General features: G+C 44.8%; 1 protein-coding gene across 1 annotated transcript in view; it reads left to right on the forward strand.

The window, feature by feature from the left end:
- The window catches only part of PIP4K2A (phosphatidylinositol-5-phosphate 4-kinase type 2 alpha), a 135,210-nt gene that overhangs the window by 67,605 nt on the left and 48,000 nt on the right, over nt 1-19,605 (forward strand). The window contains exons 2-3 of the mRNA XM_068146331.1: nt 10,134-10,231; nt 11,312-11,408. Of these exons, the coding sequence (XP_068002432.1) occupies nt 10,134-10,231; nt 11,312-11,408 (195 nt within the window). The remainder of the gene's footprint in view (nt 1-10,133; nt 10,232-11,311; nt 11,409-19,605) is intronic.

Below are 19,605 nucleotides of genomic sequence, written 5' to 3' on the forward strand. Positions count from 1 at the left end.
GACTTGTTTCTGAATAGGTACCCAGAAATTACTTCTGTAAGAGAGGTTTCCTATGCAGTTTAAACTCCTGGCACATTGTATAGTTAATAAAAAAAGTCTGGGTGGATACTTTTTACCTTGTGCTTTTAGGGAGGGAGGAGGGGGTGGGGAAAAAAAGAGGAGATGAATTTTTGTGTGATTGAAATGATGAAAACCTCATTTAAAACATATTAAGGAGTATTTTGCTGAACTGATTTATTCCTCTACAGCAGAACTTAGCTTAACCTTTTATTTCTCTTGCAAGAATGGCTTTGAGTGTAATTTAAACTGTCAAATGACATTTATCAAATGATGGTTTTGCCCCGTAACAGGCAAATGTCTTCCACAAAATTGATTAGCTGCTGACCTCATTCACCCTTTTCAGACCCTTCAAGGTGGATTTCAAAGAGTTGTAAAATAATCACTTCACTTTCAGTTTATACTTCAACACAAGGCGTTTACTGTCCTGGTAGCAATACTGCAGCGTGTTCCACATCTGGGAAGGAGAAGGATGTAAATGCTGCCTATAGTTCTGCCTGTCACCACCCAGCCCCTTGGGCTTTAACCTAAACCTCTGCTCCTGGCACAATAGGAACAGCTTTGGAAATGGCTTTTTATAGAAGAGAATAAATAAGATTAAGAAACTTTATCTTCTAGATTGTTATGGGTTTAGGCAGGATGTCTTTGAGACCTAACCGTAGAGTACAGACCTCCAAGGACTGGAGAGGTGGGAGGAGGTGGACACCAGAGAAAAAACATCATCTTTTGTTATTTCCATTCCCAGAATTCTGCATCTACTCCCATAAAGAAATGGGCATAATTGTAGTTTCTGCCCTTTTTCCTCCCTCTCTGCTCCCCTGTAGATGCAGAGCCTTATCTCTGGTTGTGCAGAGGAGGTTTGCAGCCCAGCTCCAGCCTTGGCTGAGCTAATTTGTACTGTGATGTTCAGGTCTGGGTAGGGAGGTATGGGAGTGGGGAGAAGGTTTTGGGAAGGTGATGGTCTAGTGAGGTGTAGACTGGAGAGCTGGGCTGAGTATGAATTGTTGGGGGTTTTTTGCATGTTTTTGTACTATTTTATTAGTTATGAATAATACTTCCATTTAAACTTGTTTCCAATCCTGTTTGGAGTGTTTTTCTTTAACTCCTTTGAGAACAGTTCTGCTCTGCCAGGGGGATTGGACTTGATCTCCAGGTCCTTTCCAACCCCTAACATCATGGAATCATGGAACTTTTAGGGTTGGAAGGGACCTCAAGAATCATCTAGTTCCAACCCCCCTGCCATGGGCAGGGGCACCTCACTCCAGGTTGCTCAGACCCACATCCAGCCTGATCTTAAAAGCCTCCAGGGATGAGGCTTCTACCACCTCCCTGGGTAACCTGTACCAGTGTCTCATCACCCTCATGGGGAGGAACTTCCTAACATCCAATCTGAATCCACCCATTTCTATTTTCATTCCATTCCCCCTAGTCCTGTCATTACCTGACAGCCTAAAAAGTCCTTCACCCTCCTGTGATCCTGTGTGACCCTGGTTAAAGAGTATCTGTCTGCTCTTGAAGACATAGATGACTGTGCTGTAGCAGTGAGGGCAATGTTCTGTTTGTTGAGACCTGCAGGACATTGGCTTGTCAAGAAGGTGCCAGAAGGAAGAGTTATAGTCTCCTAAAAGTGAAATTGTATAACCCCCAAGAGTTTTCTTCTGTTGCATCCTCGTTCTGCAGTCTTGTTTGGGAAGAGCAATCCATTAGAAGCTGGTAGGGCTTGCTTTGGTAAGCATTAACCTGCCTGTGAATGAATTAGCTGTGCCTTTGAAGAAGCCTCTGGCCCTATCAAAGTGGTGACTCCATGTCTGAACAAAAAGTACTGATGTTTTCTTCAGAGCTCTCAGCAACTTTCCTTGCCAAAGAAGAAACTGAGATGCAGCAAGTAAACCACCAACATAAAAATCTCAGAACTGCTGGTGGTGTTAAAAGTTCAATTCTATTTTTAGGCCTCAATAGTTTCTTTCTTCCAAATCCACCCCTGCTTCTTCCAAAATCTGCCTTTAAAAATACACAAGTTGGTGAAAAATGCACTTGACTTGCTCTCAGAGTAACAAACCAGTTGTAGCTTGTTTGTCTCTGCAGATCAGCCTGCTGTGAATTGGCTCTCAGTTCAGGAGGGGAGGTGGGAGACAAACAGAGCTAAAAAGAAAGTAGCACTTCCACAACTCCAGCCCCATCCAGCACCAGCAGGAGCAGGGATTTTCCTGTGTGTGAAAGCGCCGGGAGCTTTAGCTGCAATTGAGATGTTGCAGCAAGCTGTTCAGTGTGAAAACACCTCAGCTCTCTGCAGGTTCAGCCAGCCTGGATGGCTGAGCCACTGAATTAAAAGGAAACAATATCTATGTTACATATTCAGGCTGAGAGATTAAATTCCAGAATCCACATGCAGAAGGCTATAGAAAGGAAGAAAACTTCCAAGTCCCTGGAGGTGTTTAAGCCCAGGCTGGACGAGGCTCTGGCCAGCCTGATCTAGTGTGGGGTGTCCCTGCCCATGGCAGGGGGGTTGGACCTAGAAGATCCTTGTGGTCCCTTCCAACCCTGACTGATACTATGATACTATAAGTGAAGCATTAGGCATTGCTAAGTAGTCTGCTTGTGATGAAAATCTGGACATGGCTTTTTACTTTTGTGGGATGTTTTTTGGGATATTTTGTGTTGTAGTTGCTGGGTTTTAATCAGTAAGAGCATTTAACACATCCAAGTGCCGGGTTCTGCACATAGGCCACAGCAGCCCCATGCAGTGCTACAGGCTGGGGTCAGAGTGGCTGGAGAGCAGCCAGGCAGAAGGGGACCTGGGAGTGCTGGTCGATGGTAGGCTGAACATGAGCCTGCAGTGTGCCCAGGCAGCCAAGAGGGCCAGTGGCATCCTGGCCTGCATCAGGAGCAGTGTGGCCAGCAGGAGCAGGGAGGTCATTCTGTCCCTGTACACTGCACTGCTTAGACCCTGGGTCCTGTGTCCAGTTCTGTGCCCCTCAGTTTAGGAAGGATGTTGACTTGCTGGAACGAGTCCAGAGAAGGGTAACAAAGTTGGTGAGGGACTTGGAACACAAGCCCTAGGAAGAGAGGCTGAGGGAGCTGAGGTTGCTTAGCCTGGAGAAGAGGAGGCTCAGGGGAGACCTTATTACTCTCTACAGCTACCTGAAGAGAGGTTGTGGACAGGCAGAGGTTGGTCTCTTCTCCCAGGCAAGCAGCAACAGAACAAGAGGACAGAGTCTCAAGCTGCGCCAGGGGGGGTTTAGGCTGGATGTTAGGAAGAAGTTCTACACAGAGAGAGTGATTGCCCATTGGAATGGGCTGCCTGGAGAGTGGTGGAGTCACCATCATTGGAGGTGTTTAGAAGGACACTTGATGGGGTGCTCTGTTGCATGGTTTAGTTGATTAGGTGGTGTTGGATGATAAGTTGGACGCAATGATCTTGAAGGTCTCTTCCAGCCTGGTCCATTCCATTCCATTCCATTCCATTCCATTCCATTCCATTCCATTCCATTCCATTCCATTCCATTCCATTCCATTCTGTAATGTCTTACACAAGTTACCTGCTGCAGCATCACAGTGACAGGCATCAGCTTGTATCTGGTGATGGTTGTCCTGGCTCCTCCAGCTAAACATGCAATATATGCTGTAAATTGCCTTTATTATATGCTGCTTAAATATCTCATTGTCTGCTTTGCATACAAGCAATTTATTGCTGCTTATGTTCTGACAGAATGAAAACTAATGTTTAATTATGCATTGCCCTGGTAATGTGGTGTTTAGAGTGAATGTTTCTGAATTAAATAAGGGCCATTAATAACGGCTAACAATTTATGATATATTCATTGCTTGATTTCAAATCATATAAATTAGAGAAGCTTATTTGAAATGTCACCAATATAAGATGGCTTTGTGGGAACACCTCTCTGTGTGCTAATTTCAGAATCATTACCAGCTGAGTCTTACTATTTATTCAATGTCCAGTAGGCTTTTATTATTCTCTTATTTGCAGTTTAATTACAACCTCTGTTTTCCTGACAGTGTGAATTCAATCCCGAACCTGCAGGAGCAAAATGAGTTGCAATCAGTCGGTTTTTGCCTGAAAAGCCTCCTTTGGCTTCAGCCCCCACCCACCTGCCACCAGTCACAGCTCTGAGCACATCCCTAATGCATTAATTTTTTTGTGGCTGTGTGGTTAAAGGGGCAGTGCTGCTCTGAGGCTTTTAAAACTGGTTGTTCCCTCAAAGCTCCCGAGTTGTGTGGGGGATGCCTCCACCTGATTCTGTATCAATATCCCAGGAGATACTTGAATAAATCACTCAAAGGCAGGTTTCTGGGTCAGTTAGTAATATCTTGTGTGCACGAATTTACGCATGCTATTAATAGGCGAGGTATTTACACATAATATGCATGGTTACTGTGCAACTAGAATCTTAGTCACTTATATCTAAAATAATCCATTCTCTAAGGCTATTACATAGGATTTAAATTCCTCAAAGATTATACTGAGCATTGTCTGTTTCAAACAGCCAGGCAAACCGCAGCAAAATTCCCCCGCTGGCAGCCACAAACGAGGGCCGTTAAATGCTGGAGGTGGCAGGACTAAAAGAACTTTTCTTTCTGGGTTTGGTGCACGTGTGTTTAGCGTGGAGATGCTCTAAATGTGGATTCTCTTAGCAGTAATTAAATGAAAGCTTGATCCTGAGTCCTGAGCAACAAGTCAGTCAGCCCACCGAGCTCTTCCCGCTTCATTTATGCGTCGTCATTACCTCTTGTGGGAAATTATTTCTTGCTTATGATTCCGTTGCGTTCAGAAGCGCTCCTCAGAGGCAAAGGGGTATTTCTTCTTTCTGCTGTAATTATTCCAGCTATTATAACACAGTTCCTGTTGTAATTGGGGTATGCTGAACTTTTATCCCCCTCCCAGTCGCATTTCATTTGCTGCTGTTGAGGGAGCTGGCCACGTTTATCGGGGGAACGTGAAGAGATGCACAGAATGCTTGGCGCAGGTATCAGATGCATCTTAGTTAACATTTTCTGTCATGCCTGACTTTCAAAGGTGGAGGAGAAGAAGGAAAATTTTCATCAGAGATGAGTTGGAAGGCTCAAGGCGTCACCTTTGCATTTCACTTTTAGCGTCTTTCGGCTGTGACCGTTTCTTTACGCGGTGATGGCAAAGTGGGGAACTGAATCCTCTGGCCTTTCCCTATTTTTTCAGCTTTTCAGGAGCTGTTTGTTGAGGGGAGTTGTGGATATTGTTTCTTCTTTCTCTCCCTCCATTCCCTTCCCAGCATGGTTCCAGTTTCCACTAAGATCTAATGACACGGGTATTCCTTTCTGTCATGTGTGCACTTTCCAATCTGGCCTCATCAAATCTGTCATGTCCCCCCCAAAACAAACTGTGCTACTGCACAAGGACCTCGGCTTTATACTGGAAAGGTTTAAATTAATTAATGCTCTGTGCCACTGGGACATGCCATTACTCAGCTGGTGTGCTAAACCAAAGGTCATTTCTCCTGCGTGCTCATCACCTGCTTTTTTAATTTTCCTCTTCTGCTAGAGAGGAATTCCCTAAAAATATTAGAGAAATTGCTTTGACATAGCTCAGGCTTGGATGAATCTCAACAAATATCATAATTAAAATTAAACTATTCACAGAAAAACCCCACAACCTATCTCCCAAAACAAACAAAGAGCAAAAAAGAGACCCAAAATAAACCCCCACAAACAAACAAAAAAGCCAAGCCCAGAAACCACCTCAAACAAAACAAAGCAAAACCAAAATACTAACAAACAAAAACCCCAAACCTTTTCTGTTAGTTTGCCTTTATTTCCACACCACCACCACCCACCCCCCGCCCTTGATTTGGAGGGGGGAGGATTATACATTCAGATCTTCAAGGGGAAATTCCTAGGAGAAGTATTTTGGACTTTCTGCTTAGATTAAAAATCTCTCAAGTATGCAAATGCAAGCACATTTATCTGTTATTTCGCTATGTAGATGACATTTGTAAGGCCCTCAGGTACAATTAAAGCTCTGCCATTATAGCATGAATTTAAATATTCACAGCGGGAAAGCAAATCTGGGGATGTATCCAGAGAACTTTTACATCAGCAGATTAAGAAAGCCAAATGCATGTGAAAATTGGTTCAATGCATTGTTTGGCAATTCAGAATGCAACTTTGCAAGAGAAAGTGCTGTTAGTGGAGGTAACTGAACTTGGTTTTAGTGATAATATTCATTGGGAAATGTTCTTGGGGATGGCTTTTGGCTGGAATGTACATGCAGATAGATCTGTGACCCCACTGTCAAGTGTGGCATTTCTACACTCAGGCAGTCTAAAAGAGTAGGTCTTTCTGTATAAGCAAATCTGAAGTTTTATGTTTCTGCATCACTATAGCTGTTCAGTCTGGAGAAAAGAAGGCTGCAGGGAGACCTTAGAGTGGCCTTCCAGTACCTGAAAGGGGCCTACAAGTAAGCTGGGAAGGGACTTTTTACAAGGGCTTGTAGCAATAGGATGAGGGGCAATGAATTGAAGCTGGAAGAGGGCAGATTTAGACTGGAGATTAGGAAGACATTCTTTACAGTGATGGTGGTGAGACACTAGAACAGGTTGTGGATGCCCCCTCCCTGAAGGTGTTCAAAGCCAGGTTGGATGGGGCCTGGTCTAGTGAGAGGTGTCCCTGCTCATGGTGGTGGGGTTGGAAGTAGACGATGTTTAAGGTTCTTTCCAAGCCAAACCATTCTGTGAATCTGTGAATGTACTTGTCCTAGTTTCATTTGTCTTGCAGCTAGACTAGGCTCAAGAACTTGCCCTGTAGCTTCAGGGTGAGATTGATGGACTGCAATACCAACTGTAGTAAAGGGTGTATGTTAGACATAGTGATTTTTGGACCAATGCTCTGTTATGTTCTGTCATATTTAATGAGGTGTCTGCATGGTTCATTGGGTTTGTACAGCTGTGCTTTCAAAAACTCCCTGGAGTTTCTTTTTCTCTCCCTTTGGAAAGGCATTCACCCTACAACACCAAGGAACAGAGAGTATTGAGCCCATCCCAAACATCCTTCTGTTTCCTTTCTCCTCTCTACTGTGTAACTGCCATGCCTCTGTCTGAAGCTTCTCAGGGCTTCCCCAGGAAACATTCAGTAAAGTAAATTTCACAGATTTTATCAGTTTTCATGTGGGCTGCAGGGATCTGAGTAATAAAATGAGACACTGCAGGGAACATTACGAGGGCTTGATGGTACTGAAGTGCTGGGGCTGCCTGACGTGCCGCACGGCTTGCACTGGATTCTTTTCTCTGAGAGCTAAAAGGCTTCTCGCTGGTTTCTTGTTTTGTTTAACTTCAGTTCTGCAAAAGGTCATACTTGCAAGTGAGTCCTTTTTTTCCCCCCTCCAATATTTATAAGCTGTCACTGCTTCAGTGAAGGTTTCTTGAAAACAAGTTCACCATGAGGCAGCTATGTGCCCAAGGGGGCCAGTGGTCTTCTGGGGTGCATTAAGTGTGGCCATCAGGTCAAGGGAGGTTCTCCCTGTCTCTACTCCATCCTGGTGAGCCCACACCTGGAGTATTGTGTCCAGTTCTGAGGTCCCAAGTTCAGGAGAGAGACCTACTGCAGAGAGTCCATCAGAGAGTCATGAGGGTGCTGAGCGGAACATCTCTGTTAAAAGTAGAGGCTGAGAGACCTGAGACTGTTCAGTATGGAAAAGACCAGACTGAGAGGAGATCCTGTCAATGCTTATCAATATCTGAAGGACAGGGGTCAAGAGAATGGGGCTGGGCTCTTCTCAGTGGACAAGGGGTAAGAGGTATGAACTAGAACACAGAAAGTTTCCTTTGAAATTAACAAGAAGCTTCTTTACTGTGAGGGTGCTAGAGCCCTGGACCAGACTGCTCAGAGAGGCTGTGGAGTCCCCTTCCCTGGAGACTTTCAAAACCCACCTGGGCATGTTTCTTTGCAACCTGCTCTAGGTGAGCCTGCTTTAGCAAGGAGGTTGGACTCGATCTCTGGAGGTCCCCTCCAACCCCTACCACTTAGTGATTCTTGATTCTTCCTTCAGTAGGATAGCATTTAAGGGTAACTAACAGCTTCCTAAGTTGGAAAACAGTGTTGGATAGGCAGTGCTAAGAGCAGAGGATCACCCTCATGTTGCTCTATCCACCTCTGCTGTGCTTTATTTCATACAGAGTGGGGTTTGCCTCTAAACTTTGCTTCTGCAGTTTTCTATAAGCTGTGCTGTGCATGAGCAGAAAGGTTTGACTGGGTAAATTGAGATGCAGAGGGCAGGGTGTAGAGCACCCTAAGGTAAAATGTATGTCATGAGTGTTTGGTGACTCTTGTTCATGATCTGAAAGCATCACTACGGCTATCAGCTCTTTGTCTTATGTTCAGCATGGTTTAGTTACAATTTACTGAAGTAAGTGTTATTTAATCCATGCAGTAATAAAAACCTGTCTACAAAGCAGGGAGTGGTAAAGCTGTCTACAGTTCAGCACAAAGATGTGGTCAGAAGTGGGTTTCAAATATAAATGAGAACTCCTCATCTTGAGAAGAGTGTCAGTATTTGTTTCAAAGGTAAAATCATAGAATTGTTCTGGTGGGAAGAGACCTTTAAGATGGTCATTTGCAGTTTGGTCCTCTCAATTCCAAGTTTCTGATCCTTTGTAGGCTGTTATTCTACTGTTTATTAACATCCTACCGTGTTTAATCAACCTGCCATCGGCTGGGCAGACAATCCTGATGGAATTGGCTTGGGGAAAAAACTGTTGATATCAATAAATTCTAATTCATATTTTCTCCTATTCCTGGCATATAATTTTTTCTCAGAAGCTAGAACAGACTAGAACAGACGGTCCCCATCAATACAGCTTTAGAAGGAAAGTCTTAGAACTCACCTCTCCATGTATTTCTAAGAAGAAAAGAAAAAAGAAGTAGAAATATTAATAAGTAAGAAATAAAAAAAGAAATAAAATACTGCATCCAGTTCTGGAGCCTCTATTACAGGAAGGATCTGGATGTGCTGAACCGTGTCCAGAGAAGGGCCATGAGGATGAGCAGAGGGCTGGAGCTCCTCTCCTATGAGGACAGACTGAAAGAGTTGGGGCTGTTCAGTCTGGAGAAAAGCAGGCTCTGAGGAGACCTAATTGTGGCCTTTCAGTATCTGAGGGGGGCTACAAGAAAGCTGGGGAGGGACTTTTTATGGTGTCAGGGAGTGATAGGACTGGGGGGAATGGAAAAAAAATATAAATGGGCAGCTTCAGATTGGATGTTAGGAAGTTCTTCCCCATGAGGGTGGTGAGACACTGGAATAGGTTACCCAGGAAGGTGGTAGAAGCCTCATGCCTGGAGGCTTTTAAGGCCAGGCTGGATGTGGCTGTGAGTAACCTGATCTGGAGTGAGGTATCCCTACCCATGGCAGGGGAGTTGGAACTAGATGCTCCTTGAGGTCCCTTCCAACCCTAACAGTTCTATGATTCTATGAAATCTATTTAAATAGTTTCTCTGACTTGAACAATCACAAAAATGCCTGAATGCTGTGAGTTGCACAAACTCTCCTGCATGCTGAGCTCCTGTAAGAGACAAACCTCTGCTTATTGAGCCTAAAGTCTTTGTGTGTGTGTGTGTGTTCACATGTAAGCAAAACGTCACTTCATGTTCTGTGAATAGTTCAAGACACAGACAAGTAAGACTGCTTCACGTGCTGCAAAGGGAAATGGTCATTTGAAATCCTAGCATTTGTGTTAGCTTTGGGAAGCATAACTCACTTGACAGAACCAGAACAGTGTGTTGGGATGAAAGACCACTTCGCTGGCATCCTCATGACCTGCCATAAAAAGTACACTCCAGATCTCCTTTGAAGTACTTTTTTTCCCCCTAAAATTAGTATAAATATGTAGTGTTGTTTCTGCCCCAATGTGTAAGTCTCATGATCACAGTTAATCTGGAAAGAATAAAACCGCTCTTGCGTTCTTCTTTGACTTGCATTTGCTTCCAGGCCAGAAACAAGAAATTGTTGACTGAAGAATGTTTCTGGAATTAAGACACATGCAGCATCTTTGCAAAGACCTAAGCAACTAAACCTATTCTGTTTTCTCTAGATCAATGAACTAAGCCATGTTCAAATCCCTGTTATGCTGATGCCAGATGATTTCAAAGCCTACTCAAAGATAAAGGTGGACAATCACCTTTTCAACAAGTAAGTGCAAGGAACAGTTCTTTGTAGAAGTGGGTAGAGGCAGTGACTGTTGTTTTGAACTACTATGAACTCTGTTATTTTTCAGCCCATGGGACTAAAACTTTTGGTGATTAAGTTAATCCTGTGATAAACATAACCATCTGTGCTGTGCTGAAAAGCAGCAGCAAGGGCTGCTGGGTAGTAGTTTTCCTCTGTATGCTTTATTACTGCCTTATGAGGATCTTACTTGCTGAAGGTGATCCTTTCTTGATTATCTTTGGGTGCTCCATAAGCATTTAGGTGGGTACTTTTAACATCAATTCACCTGCATGTTCTTTGTTAAATGAACTACTTGAACAGGGATGAGAATTTAAAGCATGTATCAAAGCTGAGTAACAGCTTTTTATAATCCATAATACCAAATCTTACCAATCATACAGAAACTCCCAAATTAAGATCATTTCTTTTGCCTCCATCTCTTAAACACTCAATGCTCTGTGAGCAGTATGTGCAGACATACAAAATTGCTCATGCTGTACTGTTTAAATCATGAATTTATTCAAGCCTATATTTGAAGCAAGTTAGAATTCTGCTTCTTTGGGTCTTTTCTTCCATGGCAAAGGTCAAAGTAAATTTTATTATGTGTAAGTCTGAAATTGCCACTATTAAAATGGGCTCTGTACTCAATTGAGCCAAGTTTTCTTCAAGCTTTGGCACTCTGAGTACTTTGTGATGTCACAGATGATGTAGTAACTCTTGCATAATCCAGCCTAAGATTTCACCTTTGATGTTATTTTGGAGCAATGGGCAAGTGTTCTGTACTTTTGAGTGAAGTTTACAAAGCTATCAAAATACAGTTTGTGTTCATCCAGTTAAGTTGTAGCACATTAAGAGACAAATATGTATACATGTATTAAACCTTGTAAAGCAAAGGAGCACAGTGAGACCAAATCTCATTAAGAAAACAAAACCATTGAAAGAGAGACTGTAAATCTCCTTATCCACTGCTTCCTATGAATGAAAATGAGACAGAATGAATACTCTAGAGTGGCTTCTTGCATGTGCAGGTGAATAAGTTGCTTTGGTTTTATGTTCTTTCAGAGAAAACATGCCAAGTCATTTCAAATTTAAGGAATATTGTCCAATGGTTTTCCGAAATCTAAGAGAGAGGTTTGGAATTGATGATCAAGACTTTCAGGTAAGTTTGCTTTCCAAATGCCTGAACTGGTGAGCTGTAGAGATTGTAAAGGTTAGCAATGATGCAGCTGTGAACAAGCAACCCGTTGTGCTGAAATAAACTTCTTTGGGGTTTTTTCTGTGTAAGTTGGAGGAAAAGTAAGAGAAAAAGGAGAAATTCTTTCTACTCCTCCCCCCACCTGCAAGCAGAGGATTTCTGGTTTACTGCTTTGCTTGCCCTAGCTGTCTTCTGCTATCCTTCTGCTGTATTTAGTTCTCCCTGTTTCCCTTTAGAGTGCTTCCAGTCATAGAATCCTAGAATCATGGAATTGTTTTGGTTGGAAAAGACCTCTAAGGTTATCAAGTCCAACCATCAACCCAATGCCACCGTGGCCATTAAACTATGTCCCGAAGTGCCATGTACACACGTCTTGAATACCTTCAGGGATGGTGACCCCACCACCTCCTTGGGCAGCCTGCTCCAGTGCCTGATCAATCTTTCAGTTAAAACAGTTGTTCCTAATATCCAGCCTAAATCTTCCCTGGCACAATTTCATCCTGTTTGCTTTCTGTCACCTGATAGTAGGAAGACTAGACCAACTCCCACCATACTCCAACCTCCTTTCAGGGAGTTGCAGAGGACAGTGAGGTCTCTCAGCTTCCTCTTCTCCAGGCTAAACACCCCCAGTTCCCTCAGCTACTTTTCACCAGACCTGTTCACCAGACCCTTCACTAGCTTTGCTGCCCTTCCCTGGACATACTCCAGCACTTCAATTTCTTTTCTGGACTGAGGAGTCCAAAATTGAACCAGTATTTGAGGTGTAGCCATGAGCTGTGTTACTGAAACTGAGGGTGGAACCTCTTGCATGGGAAGGAAGGGTAATCTCTGGACACTACTGACGAGAGCTGCTGTATTCAGCTGGGTCACATAGATAACAGTCACTTCAGTGGTGTGTCTGTGTGAGATGTGGTTTCTGAAGTGACCACAGCCTGGAATGGGGGGTTTTACATTGTTTTTACTTTTAAAAGGGTGACCTGTCACCTGCCAGCTTCATAGTGCTTCATCGTGTCTCCTTTTCCTGTTGTTAAAGGGATCTGGAAACAAATGACTTGTGTAGCGCAGATACAGCAAAACAAGAAATTGCGCTGAACTTGGCAGAGTTGTTCCTTGCAGTCAAAGCTTCCTTCTTGCAAAAGAAAGTTCTTGAACTCGGCTTCAGTCTGGTTTGCCAATAGTCACTGACAATTCCCTTCTCCATTAATTGTTCCTAATGCTGTTTCAGTTGCTGGGATAATTCCTTCAGCAGTCACACTGTGAGATGTCTTGTCCCGAAGAGCACTTCCAGTGTAACCCAGCACCACTACTTTTGAAGCTCTTTTTGCTCTTTTAAACTATTTTGATGTGGGCTGCAATTCTATCTGCAGCCTGTCCCTAAGATATTTATTAAAGATCTTCTGTTAATATGGTTTCAGGAGGCTAAACAAATTGTACAGAGTGCATTGGCACAATAGCACTGCCGTTCTGCTCTACAGAGCAGACTGAATACAGCAGCCAAAATCTACATTGAAGTCCTTCAACTGTCCCCTTCACCAGTCTTCCCCTCTTCAATACCAAGCAGTCTGTTAGAAATGCGTCAGTGGGTTAAAATGTGCTTGCAGGAATGCAGATGGAGAATGAGAATCATAGGATTACAGAACTAAATTGGGAAAGACCTTGAAGATCCATTCTCTAACTTTGCCAAGTCTGGTGCTGAAGCATGTCCCTCAGCACCAAAACTCTGCCTCTTTGTAACACCTCCAGGGATGGGGATTCAACCACCACCCTGCAGACCCTATTCCACTAAGTGCCATGTCCAGTCTCTTTTTAAACACTTCCAGTGATGGTGATTCCACCACCTCCCCAGGCAGCCCCTTCCAATGGCCAGTCTCTCTTTCTGTGTAGAACTTCTTCCTAACATCCAGCCTAAACCTCCCCTGGCACAGCTTGAGACTGTGTCCTCTTGTTCTGGTGCTGGTTGCCTGGGAGAAGAGACCAACCTCTGCCTGTCCACAACCTCCCTTCAGGTAGTTGTAGAGGGCAAGAAGGTCTCCCCTGAGCCTCCTCTTCTCCAGGCTAAGCAACCCCAGCTCCCTCAGCCTCTCCTCACAGGGCTGTGCTCCAAACCCCTCCCCAGCTTTGTTGCCCTTCTCTGGACACCTTCCAGCAAGTCAACATCTTTTTTAAATGGAGAGGCCCAGAACTGGACACAGGACTCAAGGTGTGGTCTAACCAGTGCTGAGAACAGGGGCAGAATGACTTCCCGGCTCCTGCTGGCCACACTATTCCTGTCAGCTCATGCTTGCTGTCTTTTAGAAGATGGGCTGATGGCATGGCTGGAGAGTCAAAGTAATCTTTCAGTAGATATATATTAGAAGACTGCAGATGCTGTAATTAGCTTAAGCTGGCAAACTTAGCACCCTCAAGCCCACTACATTCCAGAGCCCCGTGGAATGTTTCCATCTGCAGTGCTGCTCTACAACAGAAATTCCTGTTGTAAGTGTGTTTTACTGCTGTTTAGATTTGCTGAGGATAACAGTGATGCAATGATGTCCCTGCTTTCAGATTCACACCAAAAACGTTTCTGTAGCCGTGTGCTTTGGGTGTTTTCTGACAACAGAACCAAACCACAATCCAAAAGAAGAAAATGCCAACCACGTCCTGGGGTCTGATTCAGCAAAATTAGTTATTAGTCAGGATAAAATCTTCAGCTCTATTTAGAACTTCAAGTGTATTTAGCAAAGCAATTAAACCCAGGAGGTAGTTAATATTCATGTTGTCCTGAGGGGAGGCAATGTCTGCATTCACTACTTGGTCATTTGTTGGTTGTTTTTCTCTCAAGCCAAGCAATTTATTACTCTGAATTCTTGCTCCATTGGACTGCTTTGATTATTTGTCATTATTTAATATATATAGCAATATGTATTAATTCAAATTAATATATAGTTAATATATATTATTTAATATTAATATATCAGTGTATATTTACACTATATGATAAATATTTTCAACACACTTCCAAAATTAAACCATTTTTACAGAACTCCTCACAGACAGATTCAAGCCACCCTGTATGTCAGATAGAAATTATCCTATTAAAAGCAGGAATTCATTCAATTATCCTATTAAAAGGAGGAATCCATTCAAATATCCTATTAAGAGTGGGAATTCATTCAATTATCCTATTAAAAGGAGGAATTCATTCAAATATCCTATTAAAAGGAGGAATTCATTCAAATATCCTATTAAAAGGAGGAATTCATTCAATTATCCTAATAAAAGTGGGAATTACTTCAATTTTTCTGTTACATTCTCTGATTCTACAGTATAGTATCACAGTATAACTCAGGTTGGAAAGGACCTCAAGGATCATCGAGTCCAACCTATCAACACAGACCCCATGACTAGACCATGGCACCAAGTGCCACATCCAATCTCCTCTTGAAAAAGGACTCTAATTTGGCAGAGGGAAACTCACTGTACCTAATTATTATTAATTATTTTTTTTCCAGATAATCTTTGAAGAATTTATTCCAGTGAATGTTGGTTGAAATAACTGCCTTAGAGCCAAACATAGTGCCATAGTATCAGTCAGGGTTGGAAGGGACCACAAGGATCATCCAGTTCCAACCCCCCTGCCATGGGCAGGGACACCCCACACTAGATCAGGCTGGCCAGAGCCTCATCCACAGCCTGCTCTTAAACACCCCCAGGGACGGGGCCTCGACCACCTCCCTGGACAACACATTCCAGGGCTTCACCACTCTCATGGTGAAGAACCTCCTCCTCACCTCCAGCCTGAATCTCCCCACCTCCAGCTTCATTCCATTCCCCCTAGCCCTGTCACTACCTGAGATCCTGAGCAGTCCCTCCCCAGCCTTCTTGTAGCCCCCTTCAGATACTGGAAGGCCACAATGAGGTCACCTGGGAGCCTTCTCTTCTGCAGACTGAACAGCCCAAACTCCTTCAGTCTGTTCTCATCAACAGGAAGAAGCCTGTGCAGTATTGAACCAGGGGAAAGCTTATGGAAGAGATAGCAAATAACTTTCCCTGGCTTAGTTCTTCTTATAGAATGATTTTCAGGAAGGGTGTCCTAATCAATTGTGAGCAATGTCGTTCCCATTATTGAGCAAGATAGGATTGGTTTAGATAAATAAACCCAATTACCTTGTTCATTAGTCAGAGACATCAGCTTAAATCAGGGAGAACATTCATTTTAAAAGGCTTTGTTTTCAGAATGTACTGCAGATATCCTTGATGAGTTGTTCCAGAGGGCAAATGGTGCTCACTCATAAGGAAAGGCTTGGGGGAGGGGGGGAACCTCATGGAAAGAATTTGGTGGTGTACACTCCAATTACTGGGCTATGCTCATTTTAATTATTGACATTGTGTTATTCACTTTGTACAGCAATTCTGTGGGCTGCTTAACACACAGGCTTAGTTCACACATGGGCAGTTTATATGGACCACTATACTCTGTGCTGGGTTAGGAACTGGCTGGAGGGCCGGGCCCAGAGAGTGGTCGTGAACGGTGCCGCATCCAGCTGGAGGCCAGTCACCAGTGGTGTCCCCCAGGGATCAGTGCTGGGCCCTGTCCTCTTCAACATATTCGTTGATGATCTGGATGAAGGGGTAGAGTCAGTCATCAGCAAGTTTGCAGATGACACAAAGTTAGGGGCAGATGTTAGTCAATTAGAGGGTAGAAAGGCTCTGCAGAGGGACCTCGACCGACTGGACAGATGGGCAGAGTCCAATGGGATGGCTTTCAACAAGTCCAAGTGCCGAGTGCTGCACTTTGGCTACGGCAATCCCATGCAGAGCTATAGGCTGGGGTCGGAGTGGCTGGAGAGCTCCCAGACAGAGAGGGACCTGGGGGTGCTGATCGACAGCCACCTGAATATGAGCCAGCAGTGTGCTCAGGTGGCCAGGAGGGCCAATAGCATTCTGGCCTGCATTAGGAATAGTGTGGCCAGCAGGAGCAGGGAGGTCATAGTGCCCCTGTACTCTGCTCTGGTTAGGCCGCACCTTGAGTCCTGTGTCCAGTTCTGGGCTCCTCAGTTTAAGAAGGACATTGAAACACTTGAGCGTGTCCAGAGAAGGGCAACAAGGCTGGTGAGAGGCCTTGAGCACAGCCCTGTGAGGAGAGGCTGAGGGAGCTGGGATTGTTTAGCCTGGAGAAGAGGAGGCTCAGGGGTGACCTTATTGCCCTCTACAACTACCTGAAGGGAGGTTGTAGCCAGGAGGGAGTTGGCCTCTTCTCCCAGGCAACCAGCACCAGAACAAGGGGACACAGTCTCAAGCTGCGCCAGGGGAGGTTCAGACTCGAGGTGAGGAGGAAGTTCTTCACCGAGCGAGTCATTCGGCATTGGAATGGGTTGCCCAGGGAGGTGGTTGAGTCATCGACCCTGGAGGCGTTCAAGGGGAGATTGGACGTGGCACTTGGTGCCATGGTCTAGTCATGGGGTCTGTGGTGTCAGGTTGGACTCGATGATCCTCGAGGTCCTTTCCAACCTAAGTGATACTGTGATACTGTGATATAGGGAATCCTCTCTTAGAGATCTCCTTTTATCCCTGAAGAGAGATTTCAGTTTCATAAGAGGCAGAGTTTTTTTTCCTTGAAGTAGTCTGGATGACTTCAGAGTCAGGGGAAGTCCTTAACTTGTATATAAAACCATAAAACCATAGAATTGTTTTGGTTGGAAAAGACTTTTAAGATCATTGAGTCCAACTGTAACCTAACACTACCGTGGCCATTAAACCATGTTCCGAAGTGCCATGTCCGTAAGCTTCTTGAACACCTCCAGGGATGGTGACTCACCACCTCCCTGGGCAGCTTGTGCTAATGCCTGACCACGCTTTCAGTAAAGCAGTTGTTCCTAATACTCGACCTAAACCCCTCCCCTGGCACAATGTCAGCCCATTTCCTCTCATTCTATCACCTGATAGTAGCAAGGAGAGACTAACCACCACCTCACTCCAACCTCCTTTCAGGGAGCTGTAGAGAGCAATGAGGTCTCCCCTCACTCTCCTCTTCTATAAGGCAAAGTTCCTTCATCCACTCCTTACCAGACCTGTGCTCCAGACTCTTTACTAGCTTTGTTGCCCTTCTCTGGGCACACTCCAGCCCCTCAATTTCCTTCATGCAGTGAGGGATCCAAAACTGAAGCCAGTATTTGAGATGTGGCCTCACCACTGCTGAGTACAGGGGCATGATCCCTTTCCTGGTCCTGCTGGCCACACTCTTCCTGATACAGACCAGGATGCTGTTGGCCTTCTTGGCCACCTGAGCACATTTGTCTCATGTTCATAAGGCTGTCAGCCAGCACCCCCAGGTCCTTTTCTACCAGGAAACTTTCCAGCTACTCTCCTCAAGCTTGGAGCATTCATGGGGTGGTTGTGACCCAAGTGCAGGTCCCAACACCTGGCTTTGTTAAACCTCATGCAGCTGACCTCAGGCCATTGTTCCAGCCTGGCCAGATCTCTTTGCAAAGCCTTCCTACCCTCAGGCTGATCAGCTCTCCCTTGTTTCATGCCTTACAGACAGCCATTCCTAGTAATGGCAATTCCATTCCTATAAGGACTTCCTTCCTTCATGTGATGAACACCCACTCCTGGTTTTTAAGGTATCTTTGGTAATCTGTCCTACATCTATCTGTCCTTCGTACTTAGCTGGGCATCTAAGAGACATTTGGAGTACTGAACTAGGATTAAAATGTCATGGAGATACCTGTATGGTTGCTAACTAAAATGAGTGCATTTTTTGCAGTTAATTAATTATTATGGACAGCAGTGTGGGAGAGTAAAAAAAAAAATCATTTATTAGATCCCAATCTTCCTTCTCAGTGATTACAGATTATCCAGTTTTGGACTCCCCAGTTCAAGAGTGACAGGGATCTAAGTGAGAGAGTCCAGCAGAGAGCTAGAGGGGTGACTAAGAGACTTGCACTTCTCTCCTATGAGGAGAGACTGAGAGACCTGGGCCTGTTCAGTCTGGAGAAGAGAAGACTGAGAGGGGATCTTAAGAATTATCTATAAATATCTGAGGGGTGGGTGTCAAGAAGAAGGTGCCAGGCTCTTTTCAGTGGTGCCCAGTGATAGGACAAGGAACCACAGGTAAAAGCTGGAACACAGGAGGTTCCACCTCAACATGAGGAGAAAATTCTTTGTTGTGAGGGTGCTGGAGCAGTGGAGCAGGCTGCCCCAAGAGGTTGTGGAGTCTCCTTCTCAGACAGATGGGCAGAGTCCAAGGGGATGAGATTTAATACATCTAGGTGCCAGGTTCTACAGATTGGCCACAACAACCTCATGCAGTGCTACAGGATGGGGTCAGAGTGGCTGGAGAGCAGCCAGGAAGAAAGGGACCTGGGGGTACTGGTTGACAGCAGCTGAACATGAGCCAGCAGTGTGCCCAGGTGGCCAAGAAGGCCAATGGCATCCTGGCCTGCATCAGGAACAGTGTGGCCAGCAGGAGCAGGGAGGTCATTCTGCCCTGTACTCAGCACTGGTTAGGCCACACCTTGGGTCCTGTGTCCAGTTCTGGGCCCCTCCATTTAAGAAGGACATTGAGACACTTGAAGGTGTCCAGAGAAGGGCAACCAGGCTGGGGAGGGGTCTGGAGCACAGCCCTGTGAGGAGAGGCTGAGGGAGCTGGGGTTGTTTAGCCTGGAGAAGAGGAGGCTCAGGGGAGAGCTTATTGCTGTCCACAACTCCCTGAAGGGAGGTTGTAGCCAGTTGGGGGTTGGTCTCTTCTCCCAGGCAACCAGCACCAGAACAAGAGGACACAGTCTTAAGCTGTACCAGGCGAAGTTTAGGCTGGAGGTGAGCAGAAAGTTCTTCCCAGAAAGAGTAATTGACCATTGGAATGTGCTGCCCAGGGAGGTGGTGGAGTCACCATCCCTGGAGGCGTTCAAAAGAGAACTGGACGTGGCACTTGGAGCCATGGTTTAGTTAGTCATGAGTGATAGATTGGACTTGATGATCTCTGAGGGCTTTTCCAACCTTATTGATTCTATGATTCTAAGTGCTGGCACAGGCAGTAGTGGTAGTAAGATGTTGAGCCAGCTGTGCAACAAAACCTGTGGCAGCATGTTAAAAATTAAGTGGGCAAGTGTTATGTTCTAGGATTTGGTGTCTTAAGTGTCAACCCAAATGTGAATTTAGTGGCAGTGGGACTTAACCCTGG

This window comes from Melanerpes formicivorus, unplaced genomic scaffold (assembly GCF_026170545.1).
Source record: "Melanerpes formicivorus ecotype bairdi unplaced genomic scaffold, bMelFor1.0.p_v2 SCAF_13, whole genome shotgun sequence".
Lineage (NCBI taxonomy): Eukaryota > Metazoa > Chordata > Aves > Piciformes > Picidae > Melanerpes > Melanerpes formicivorus.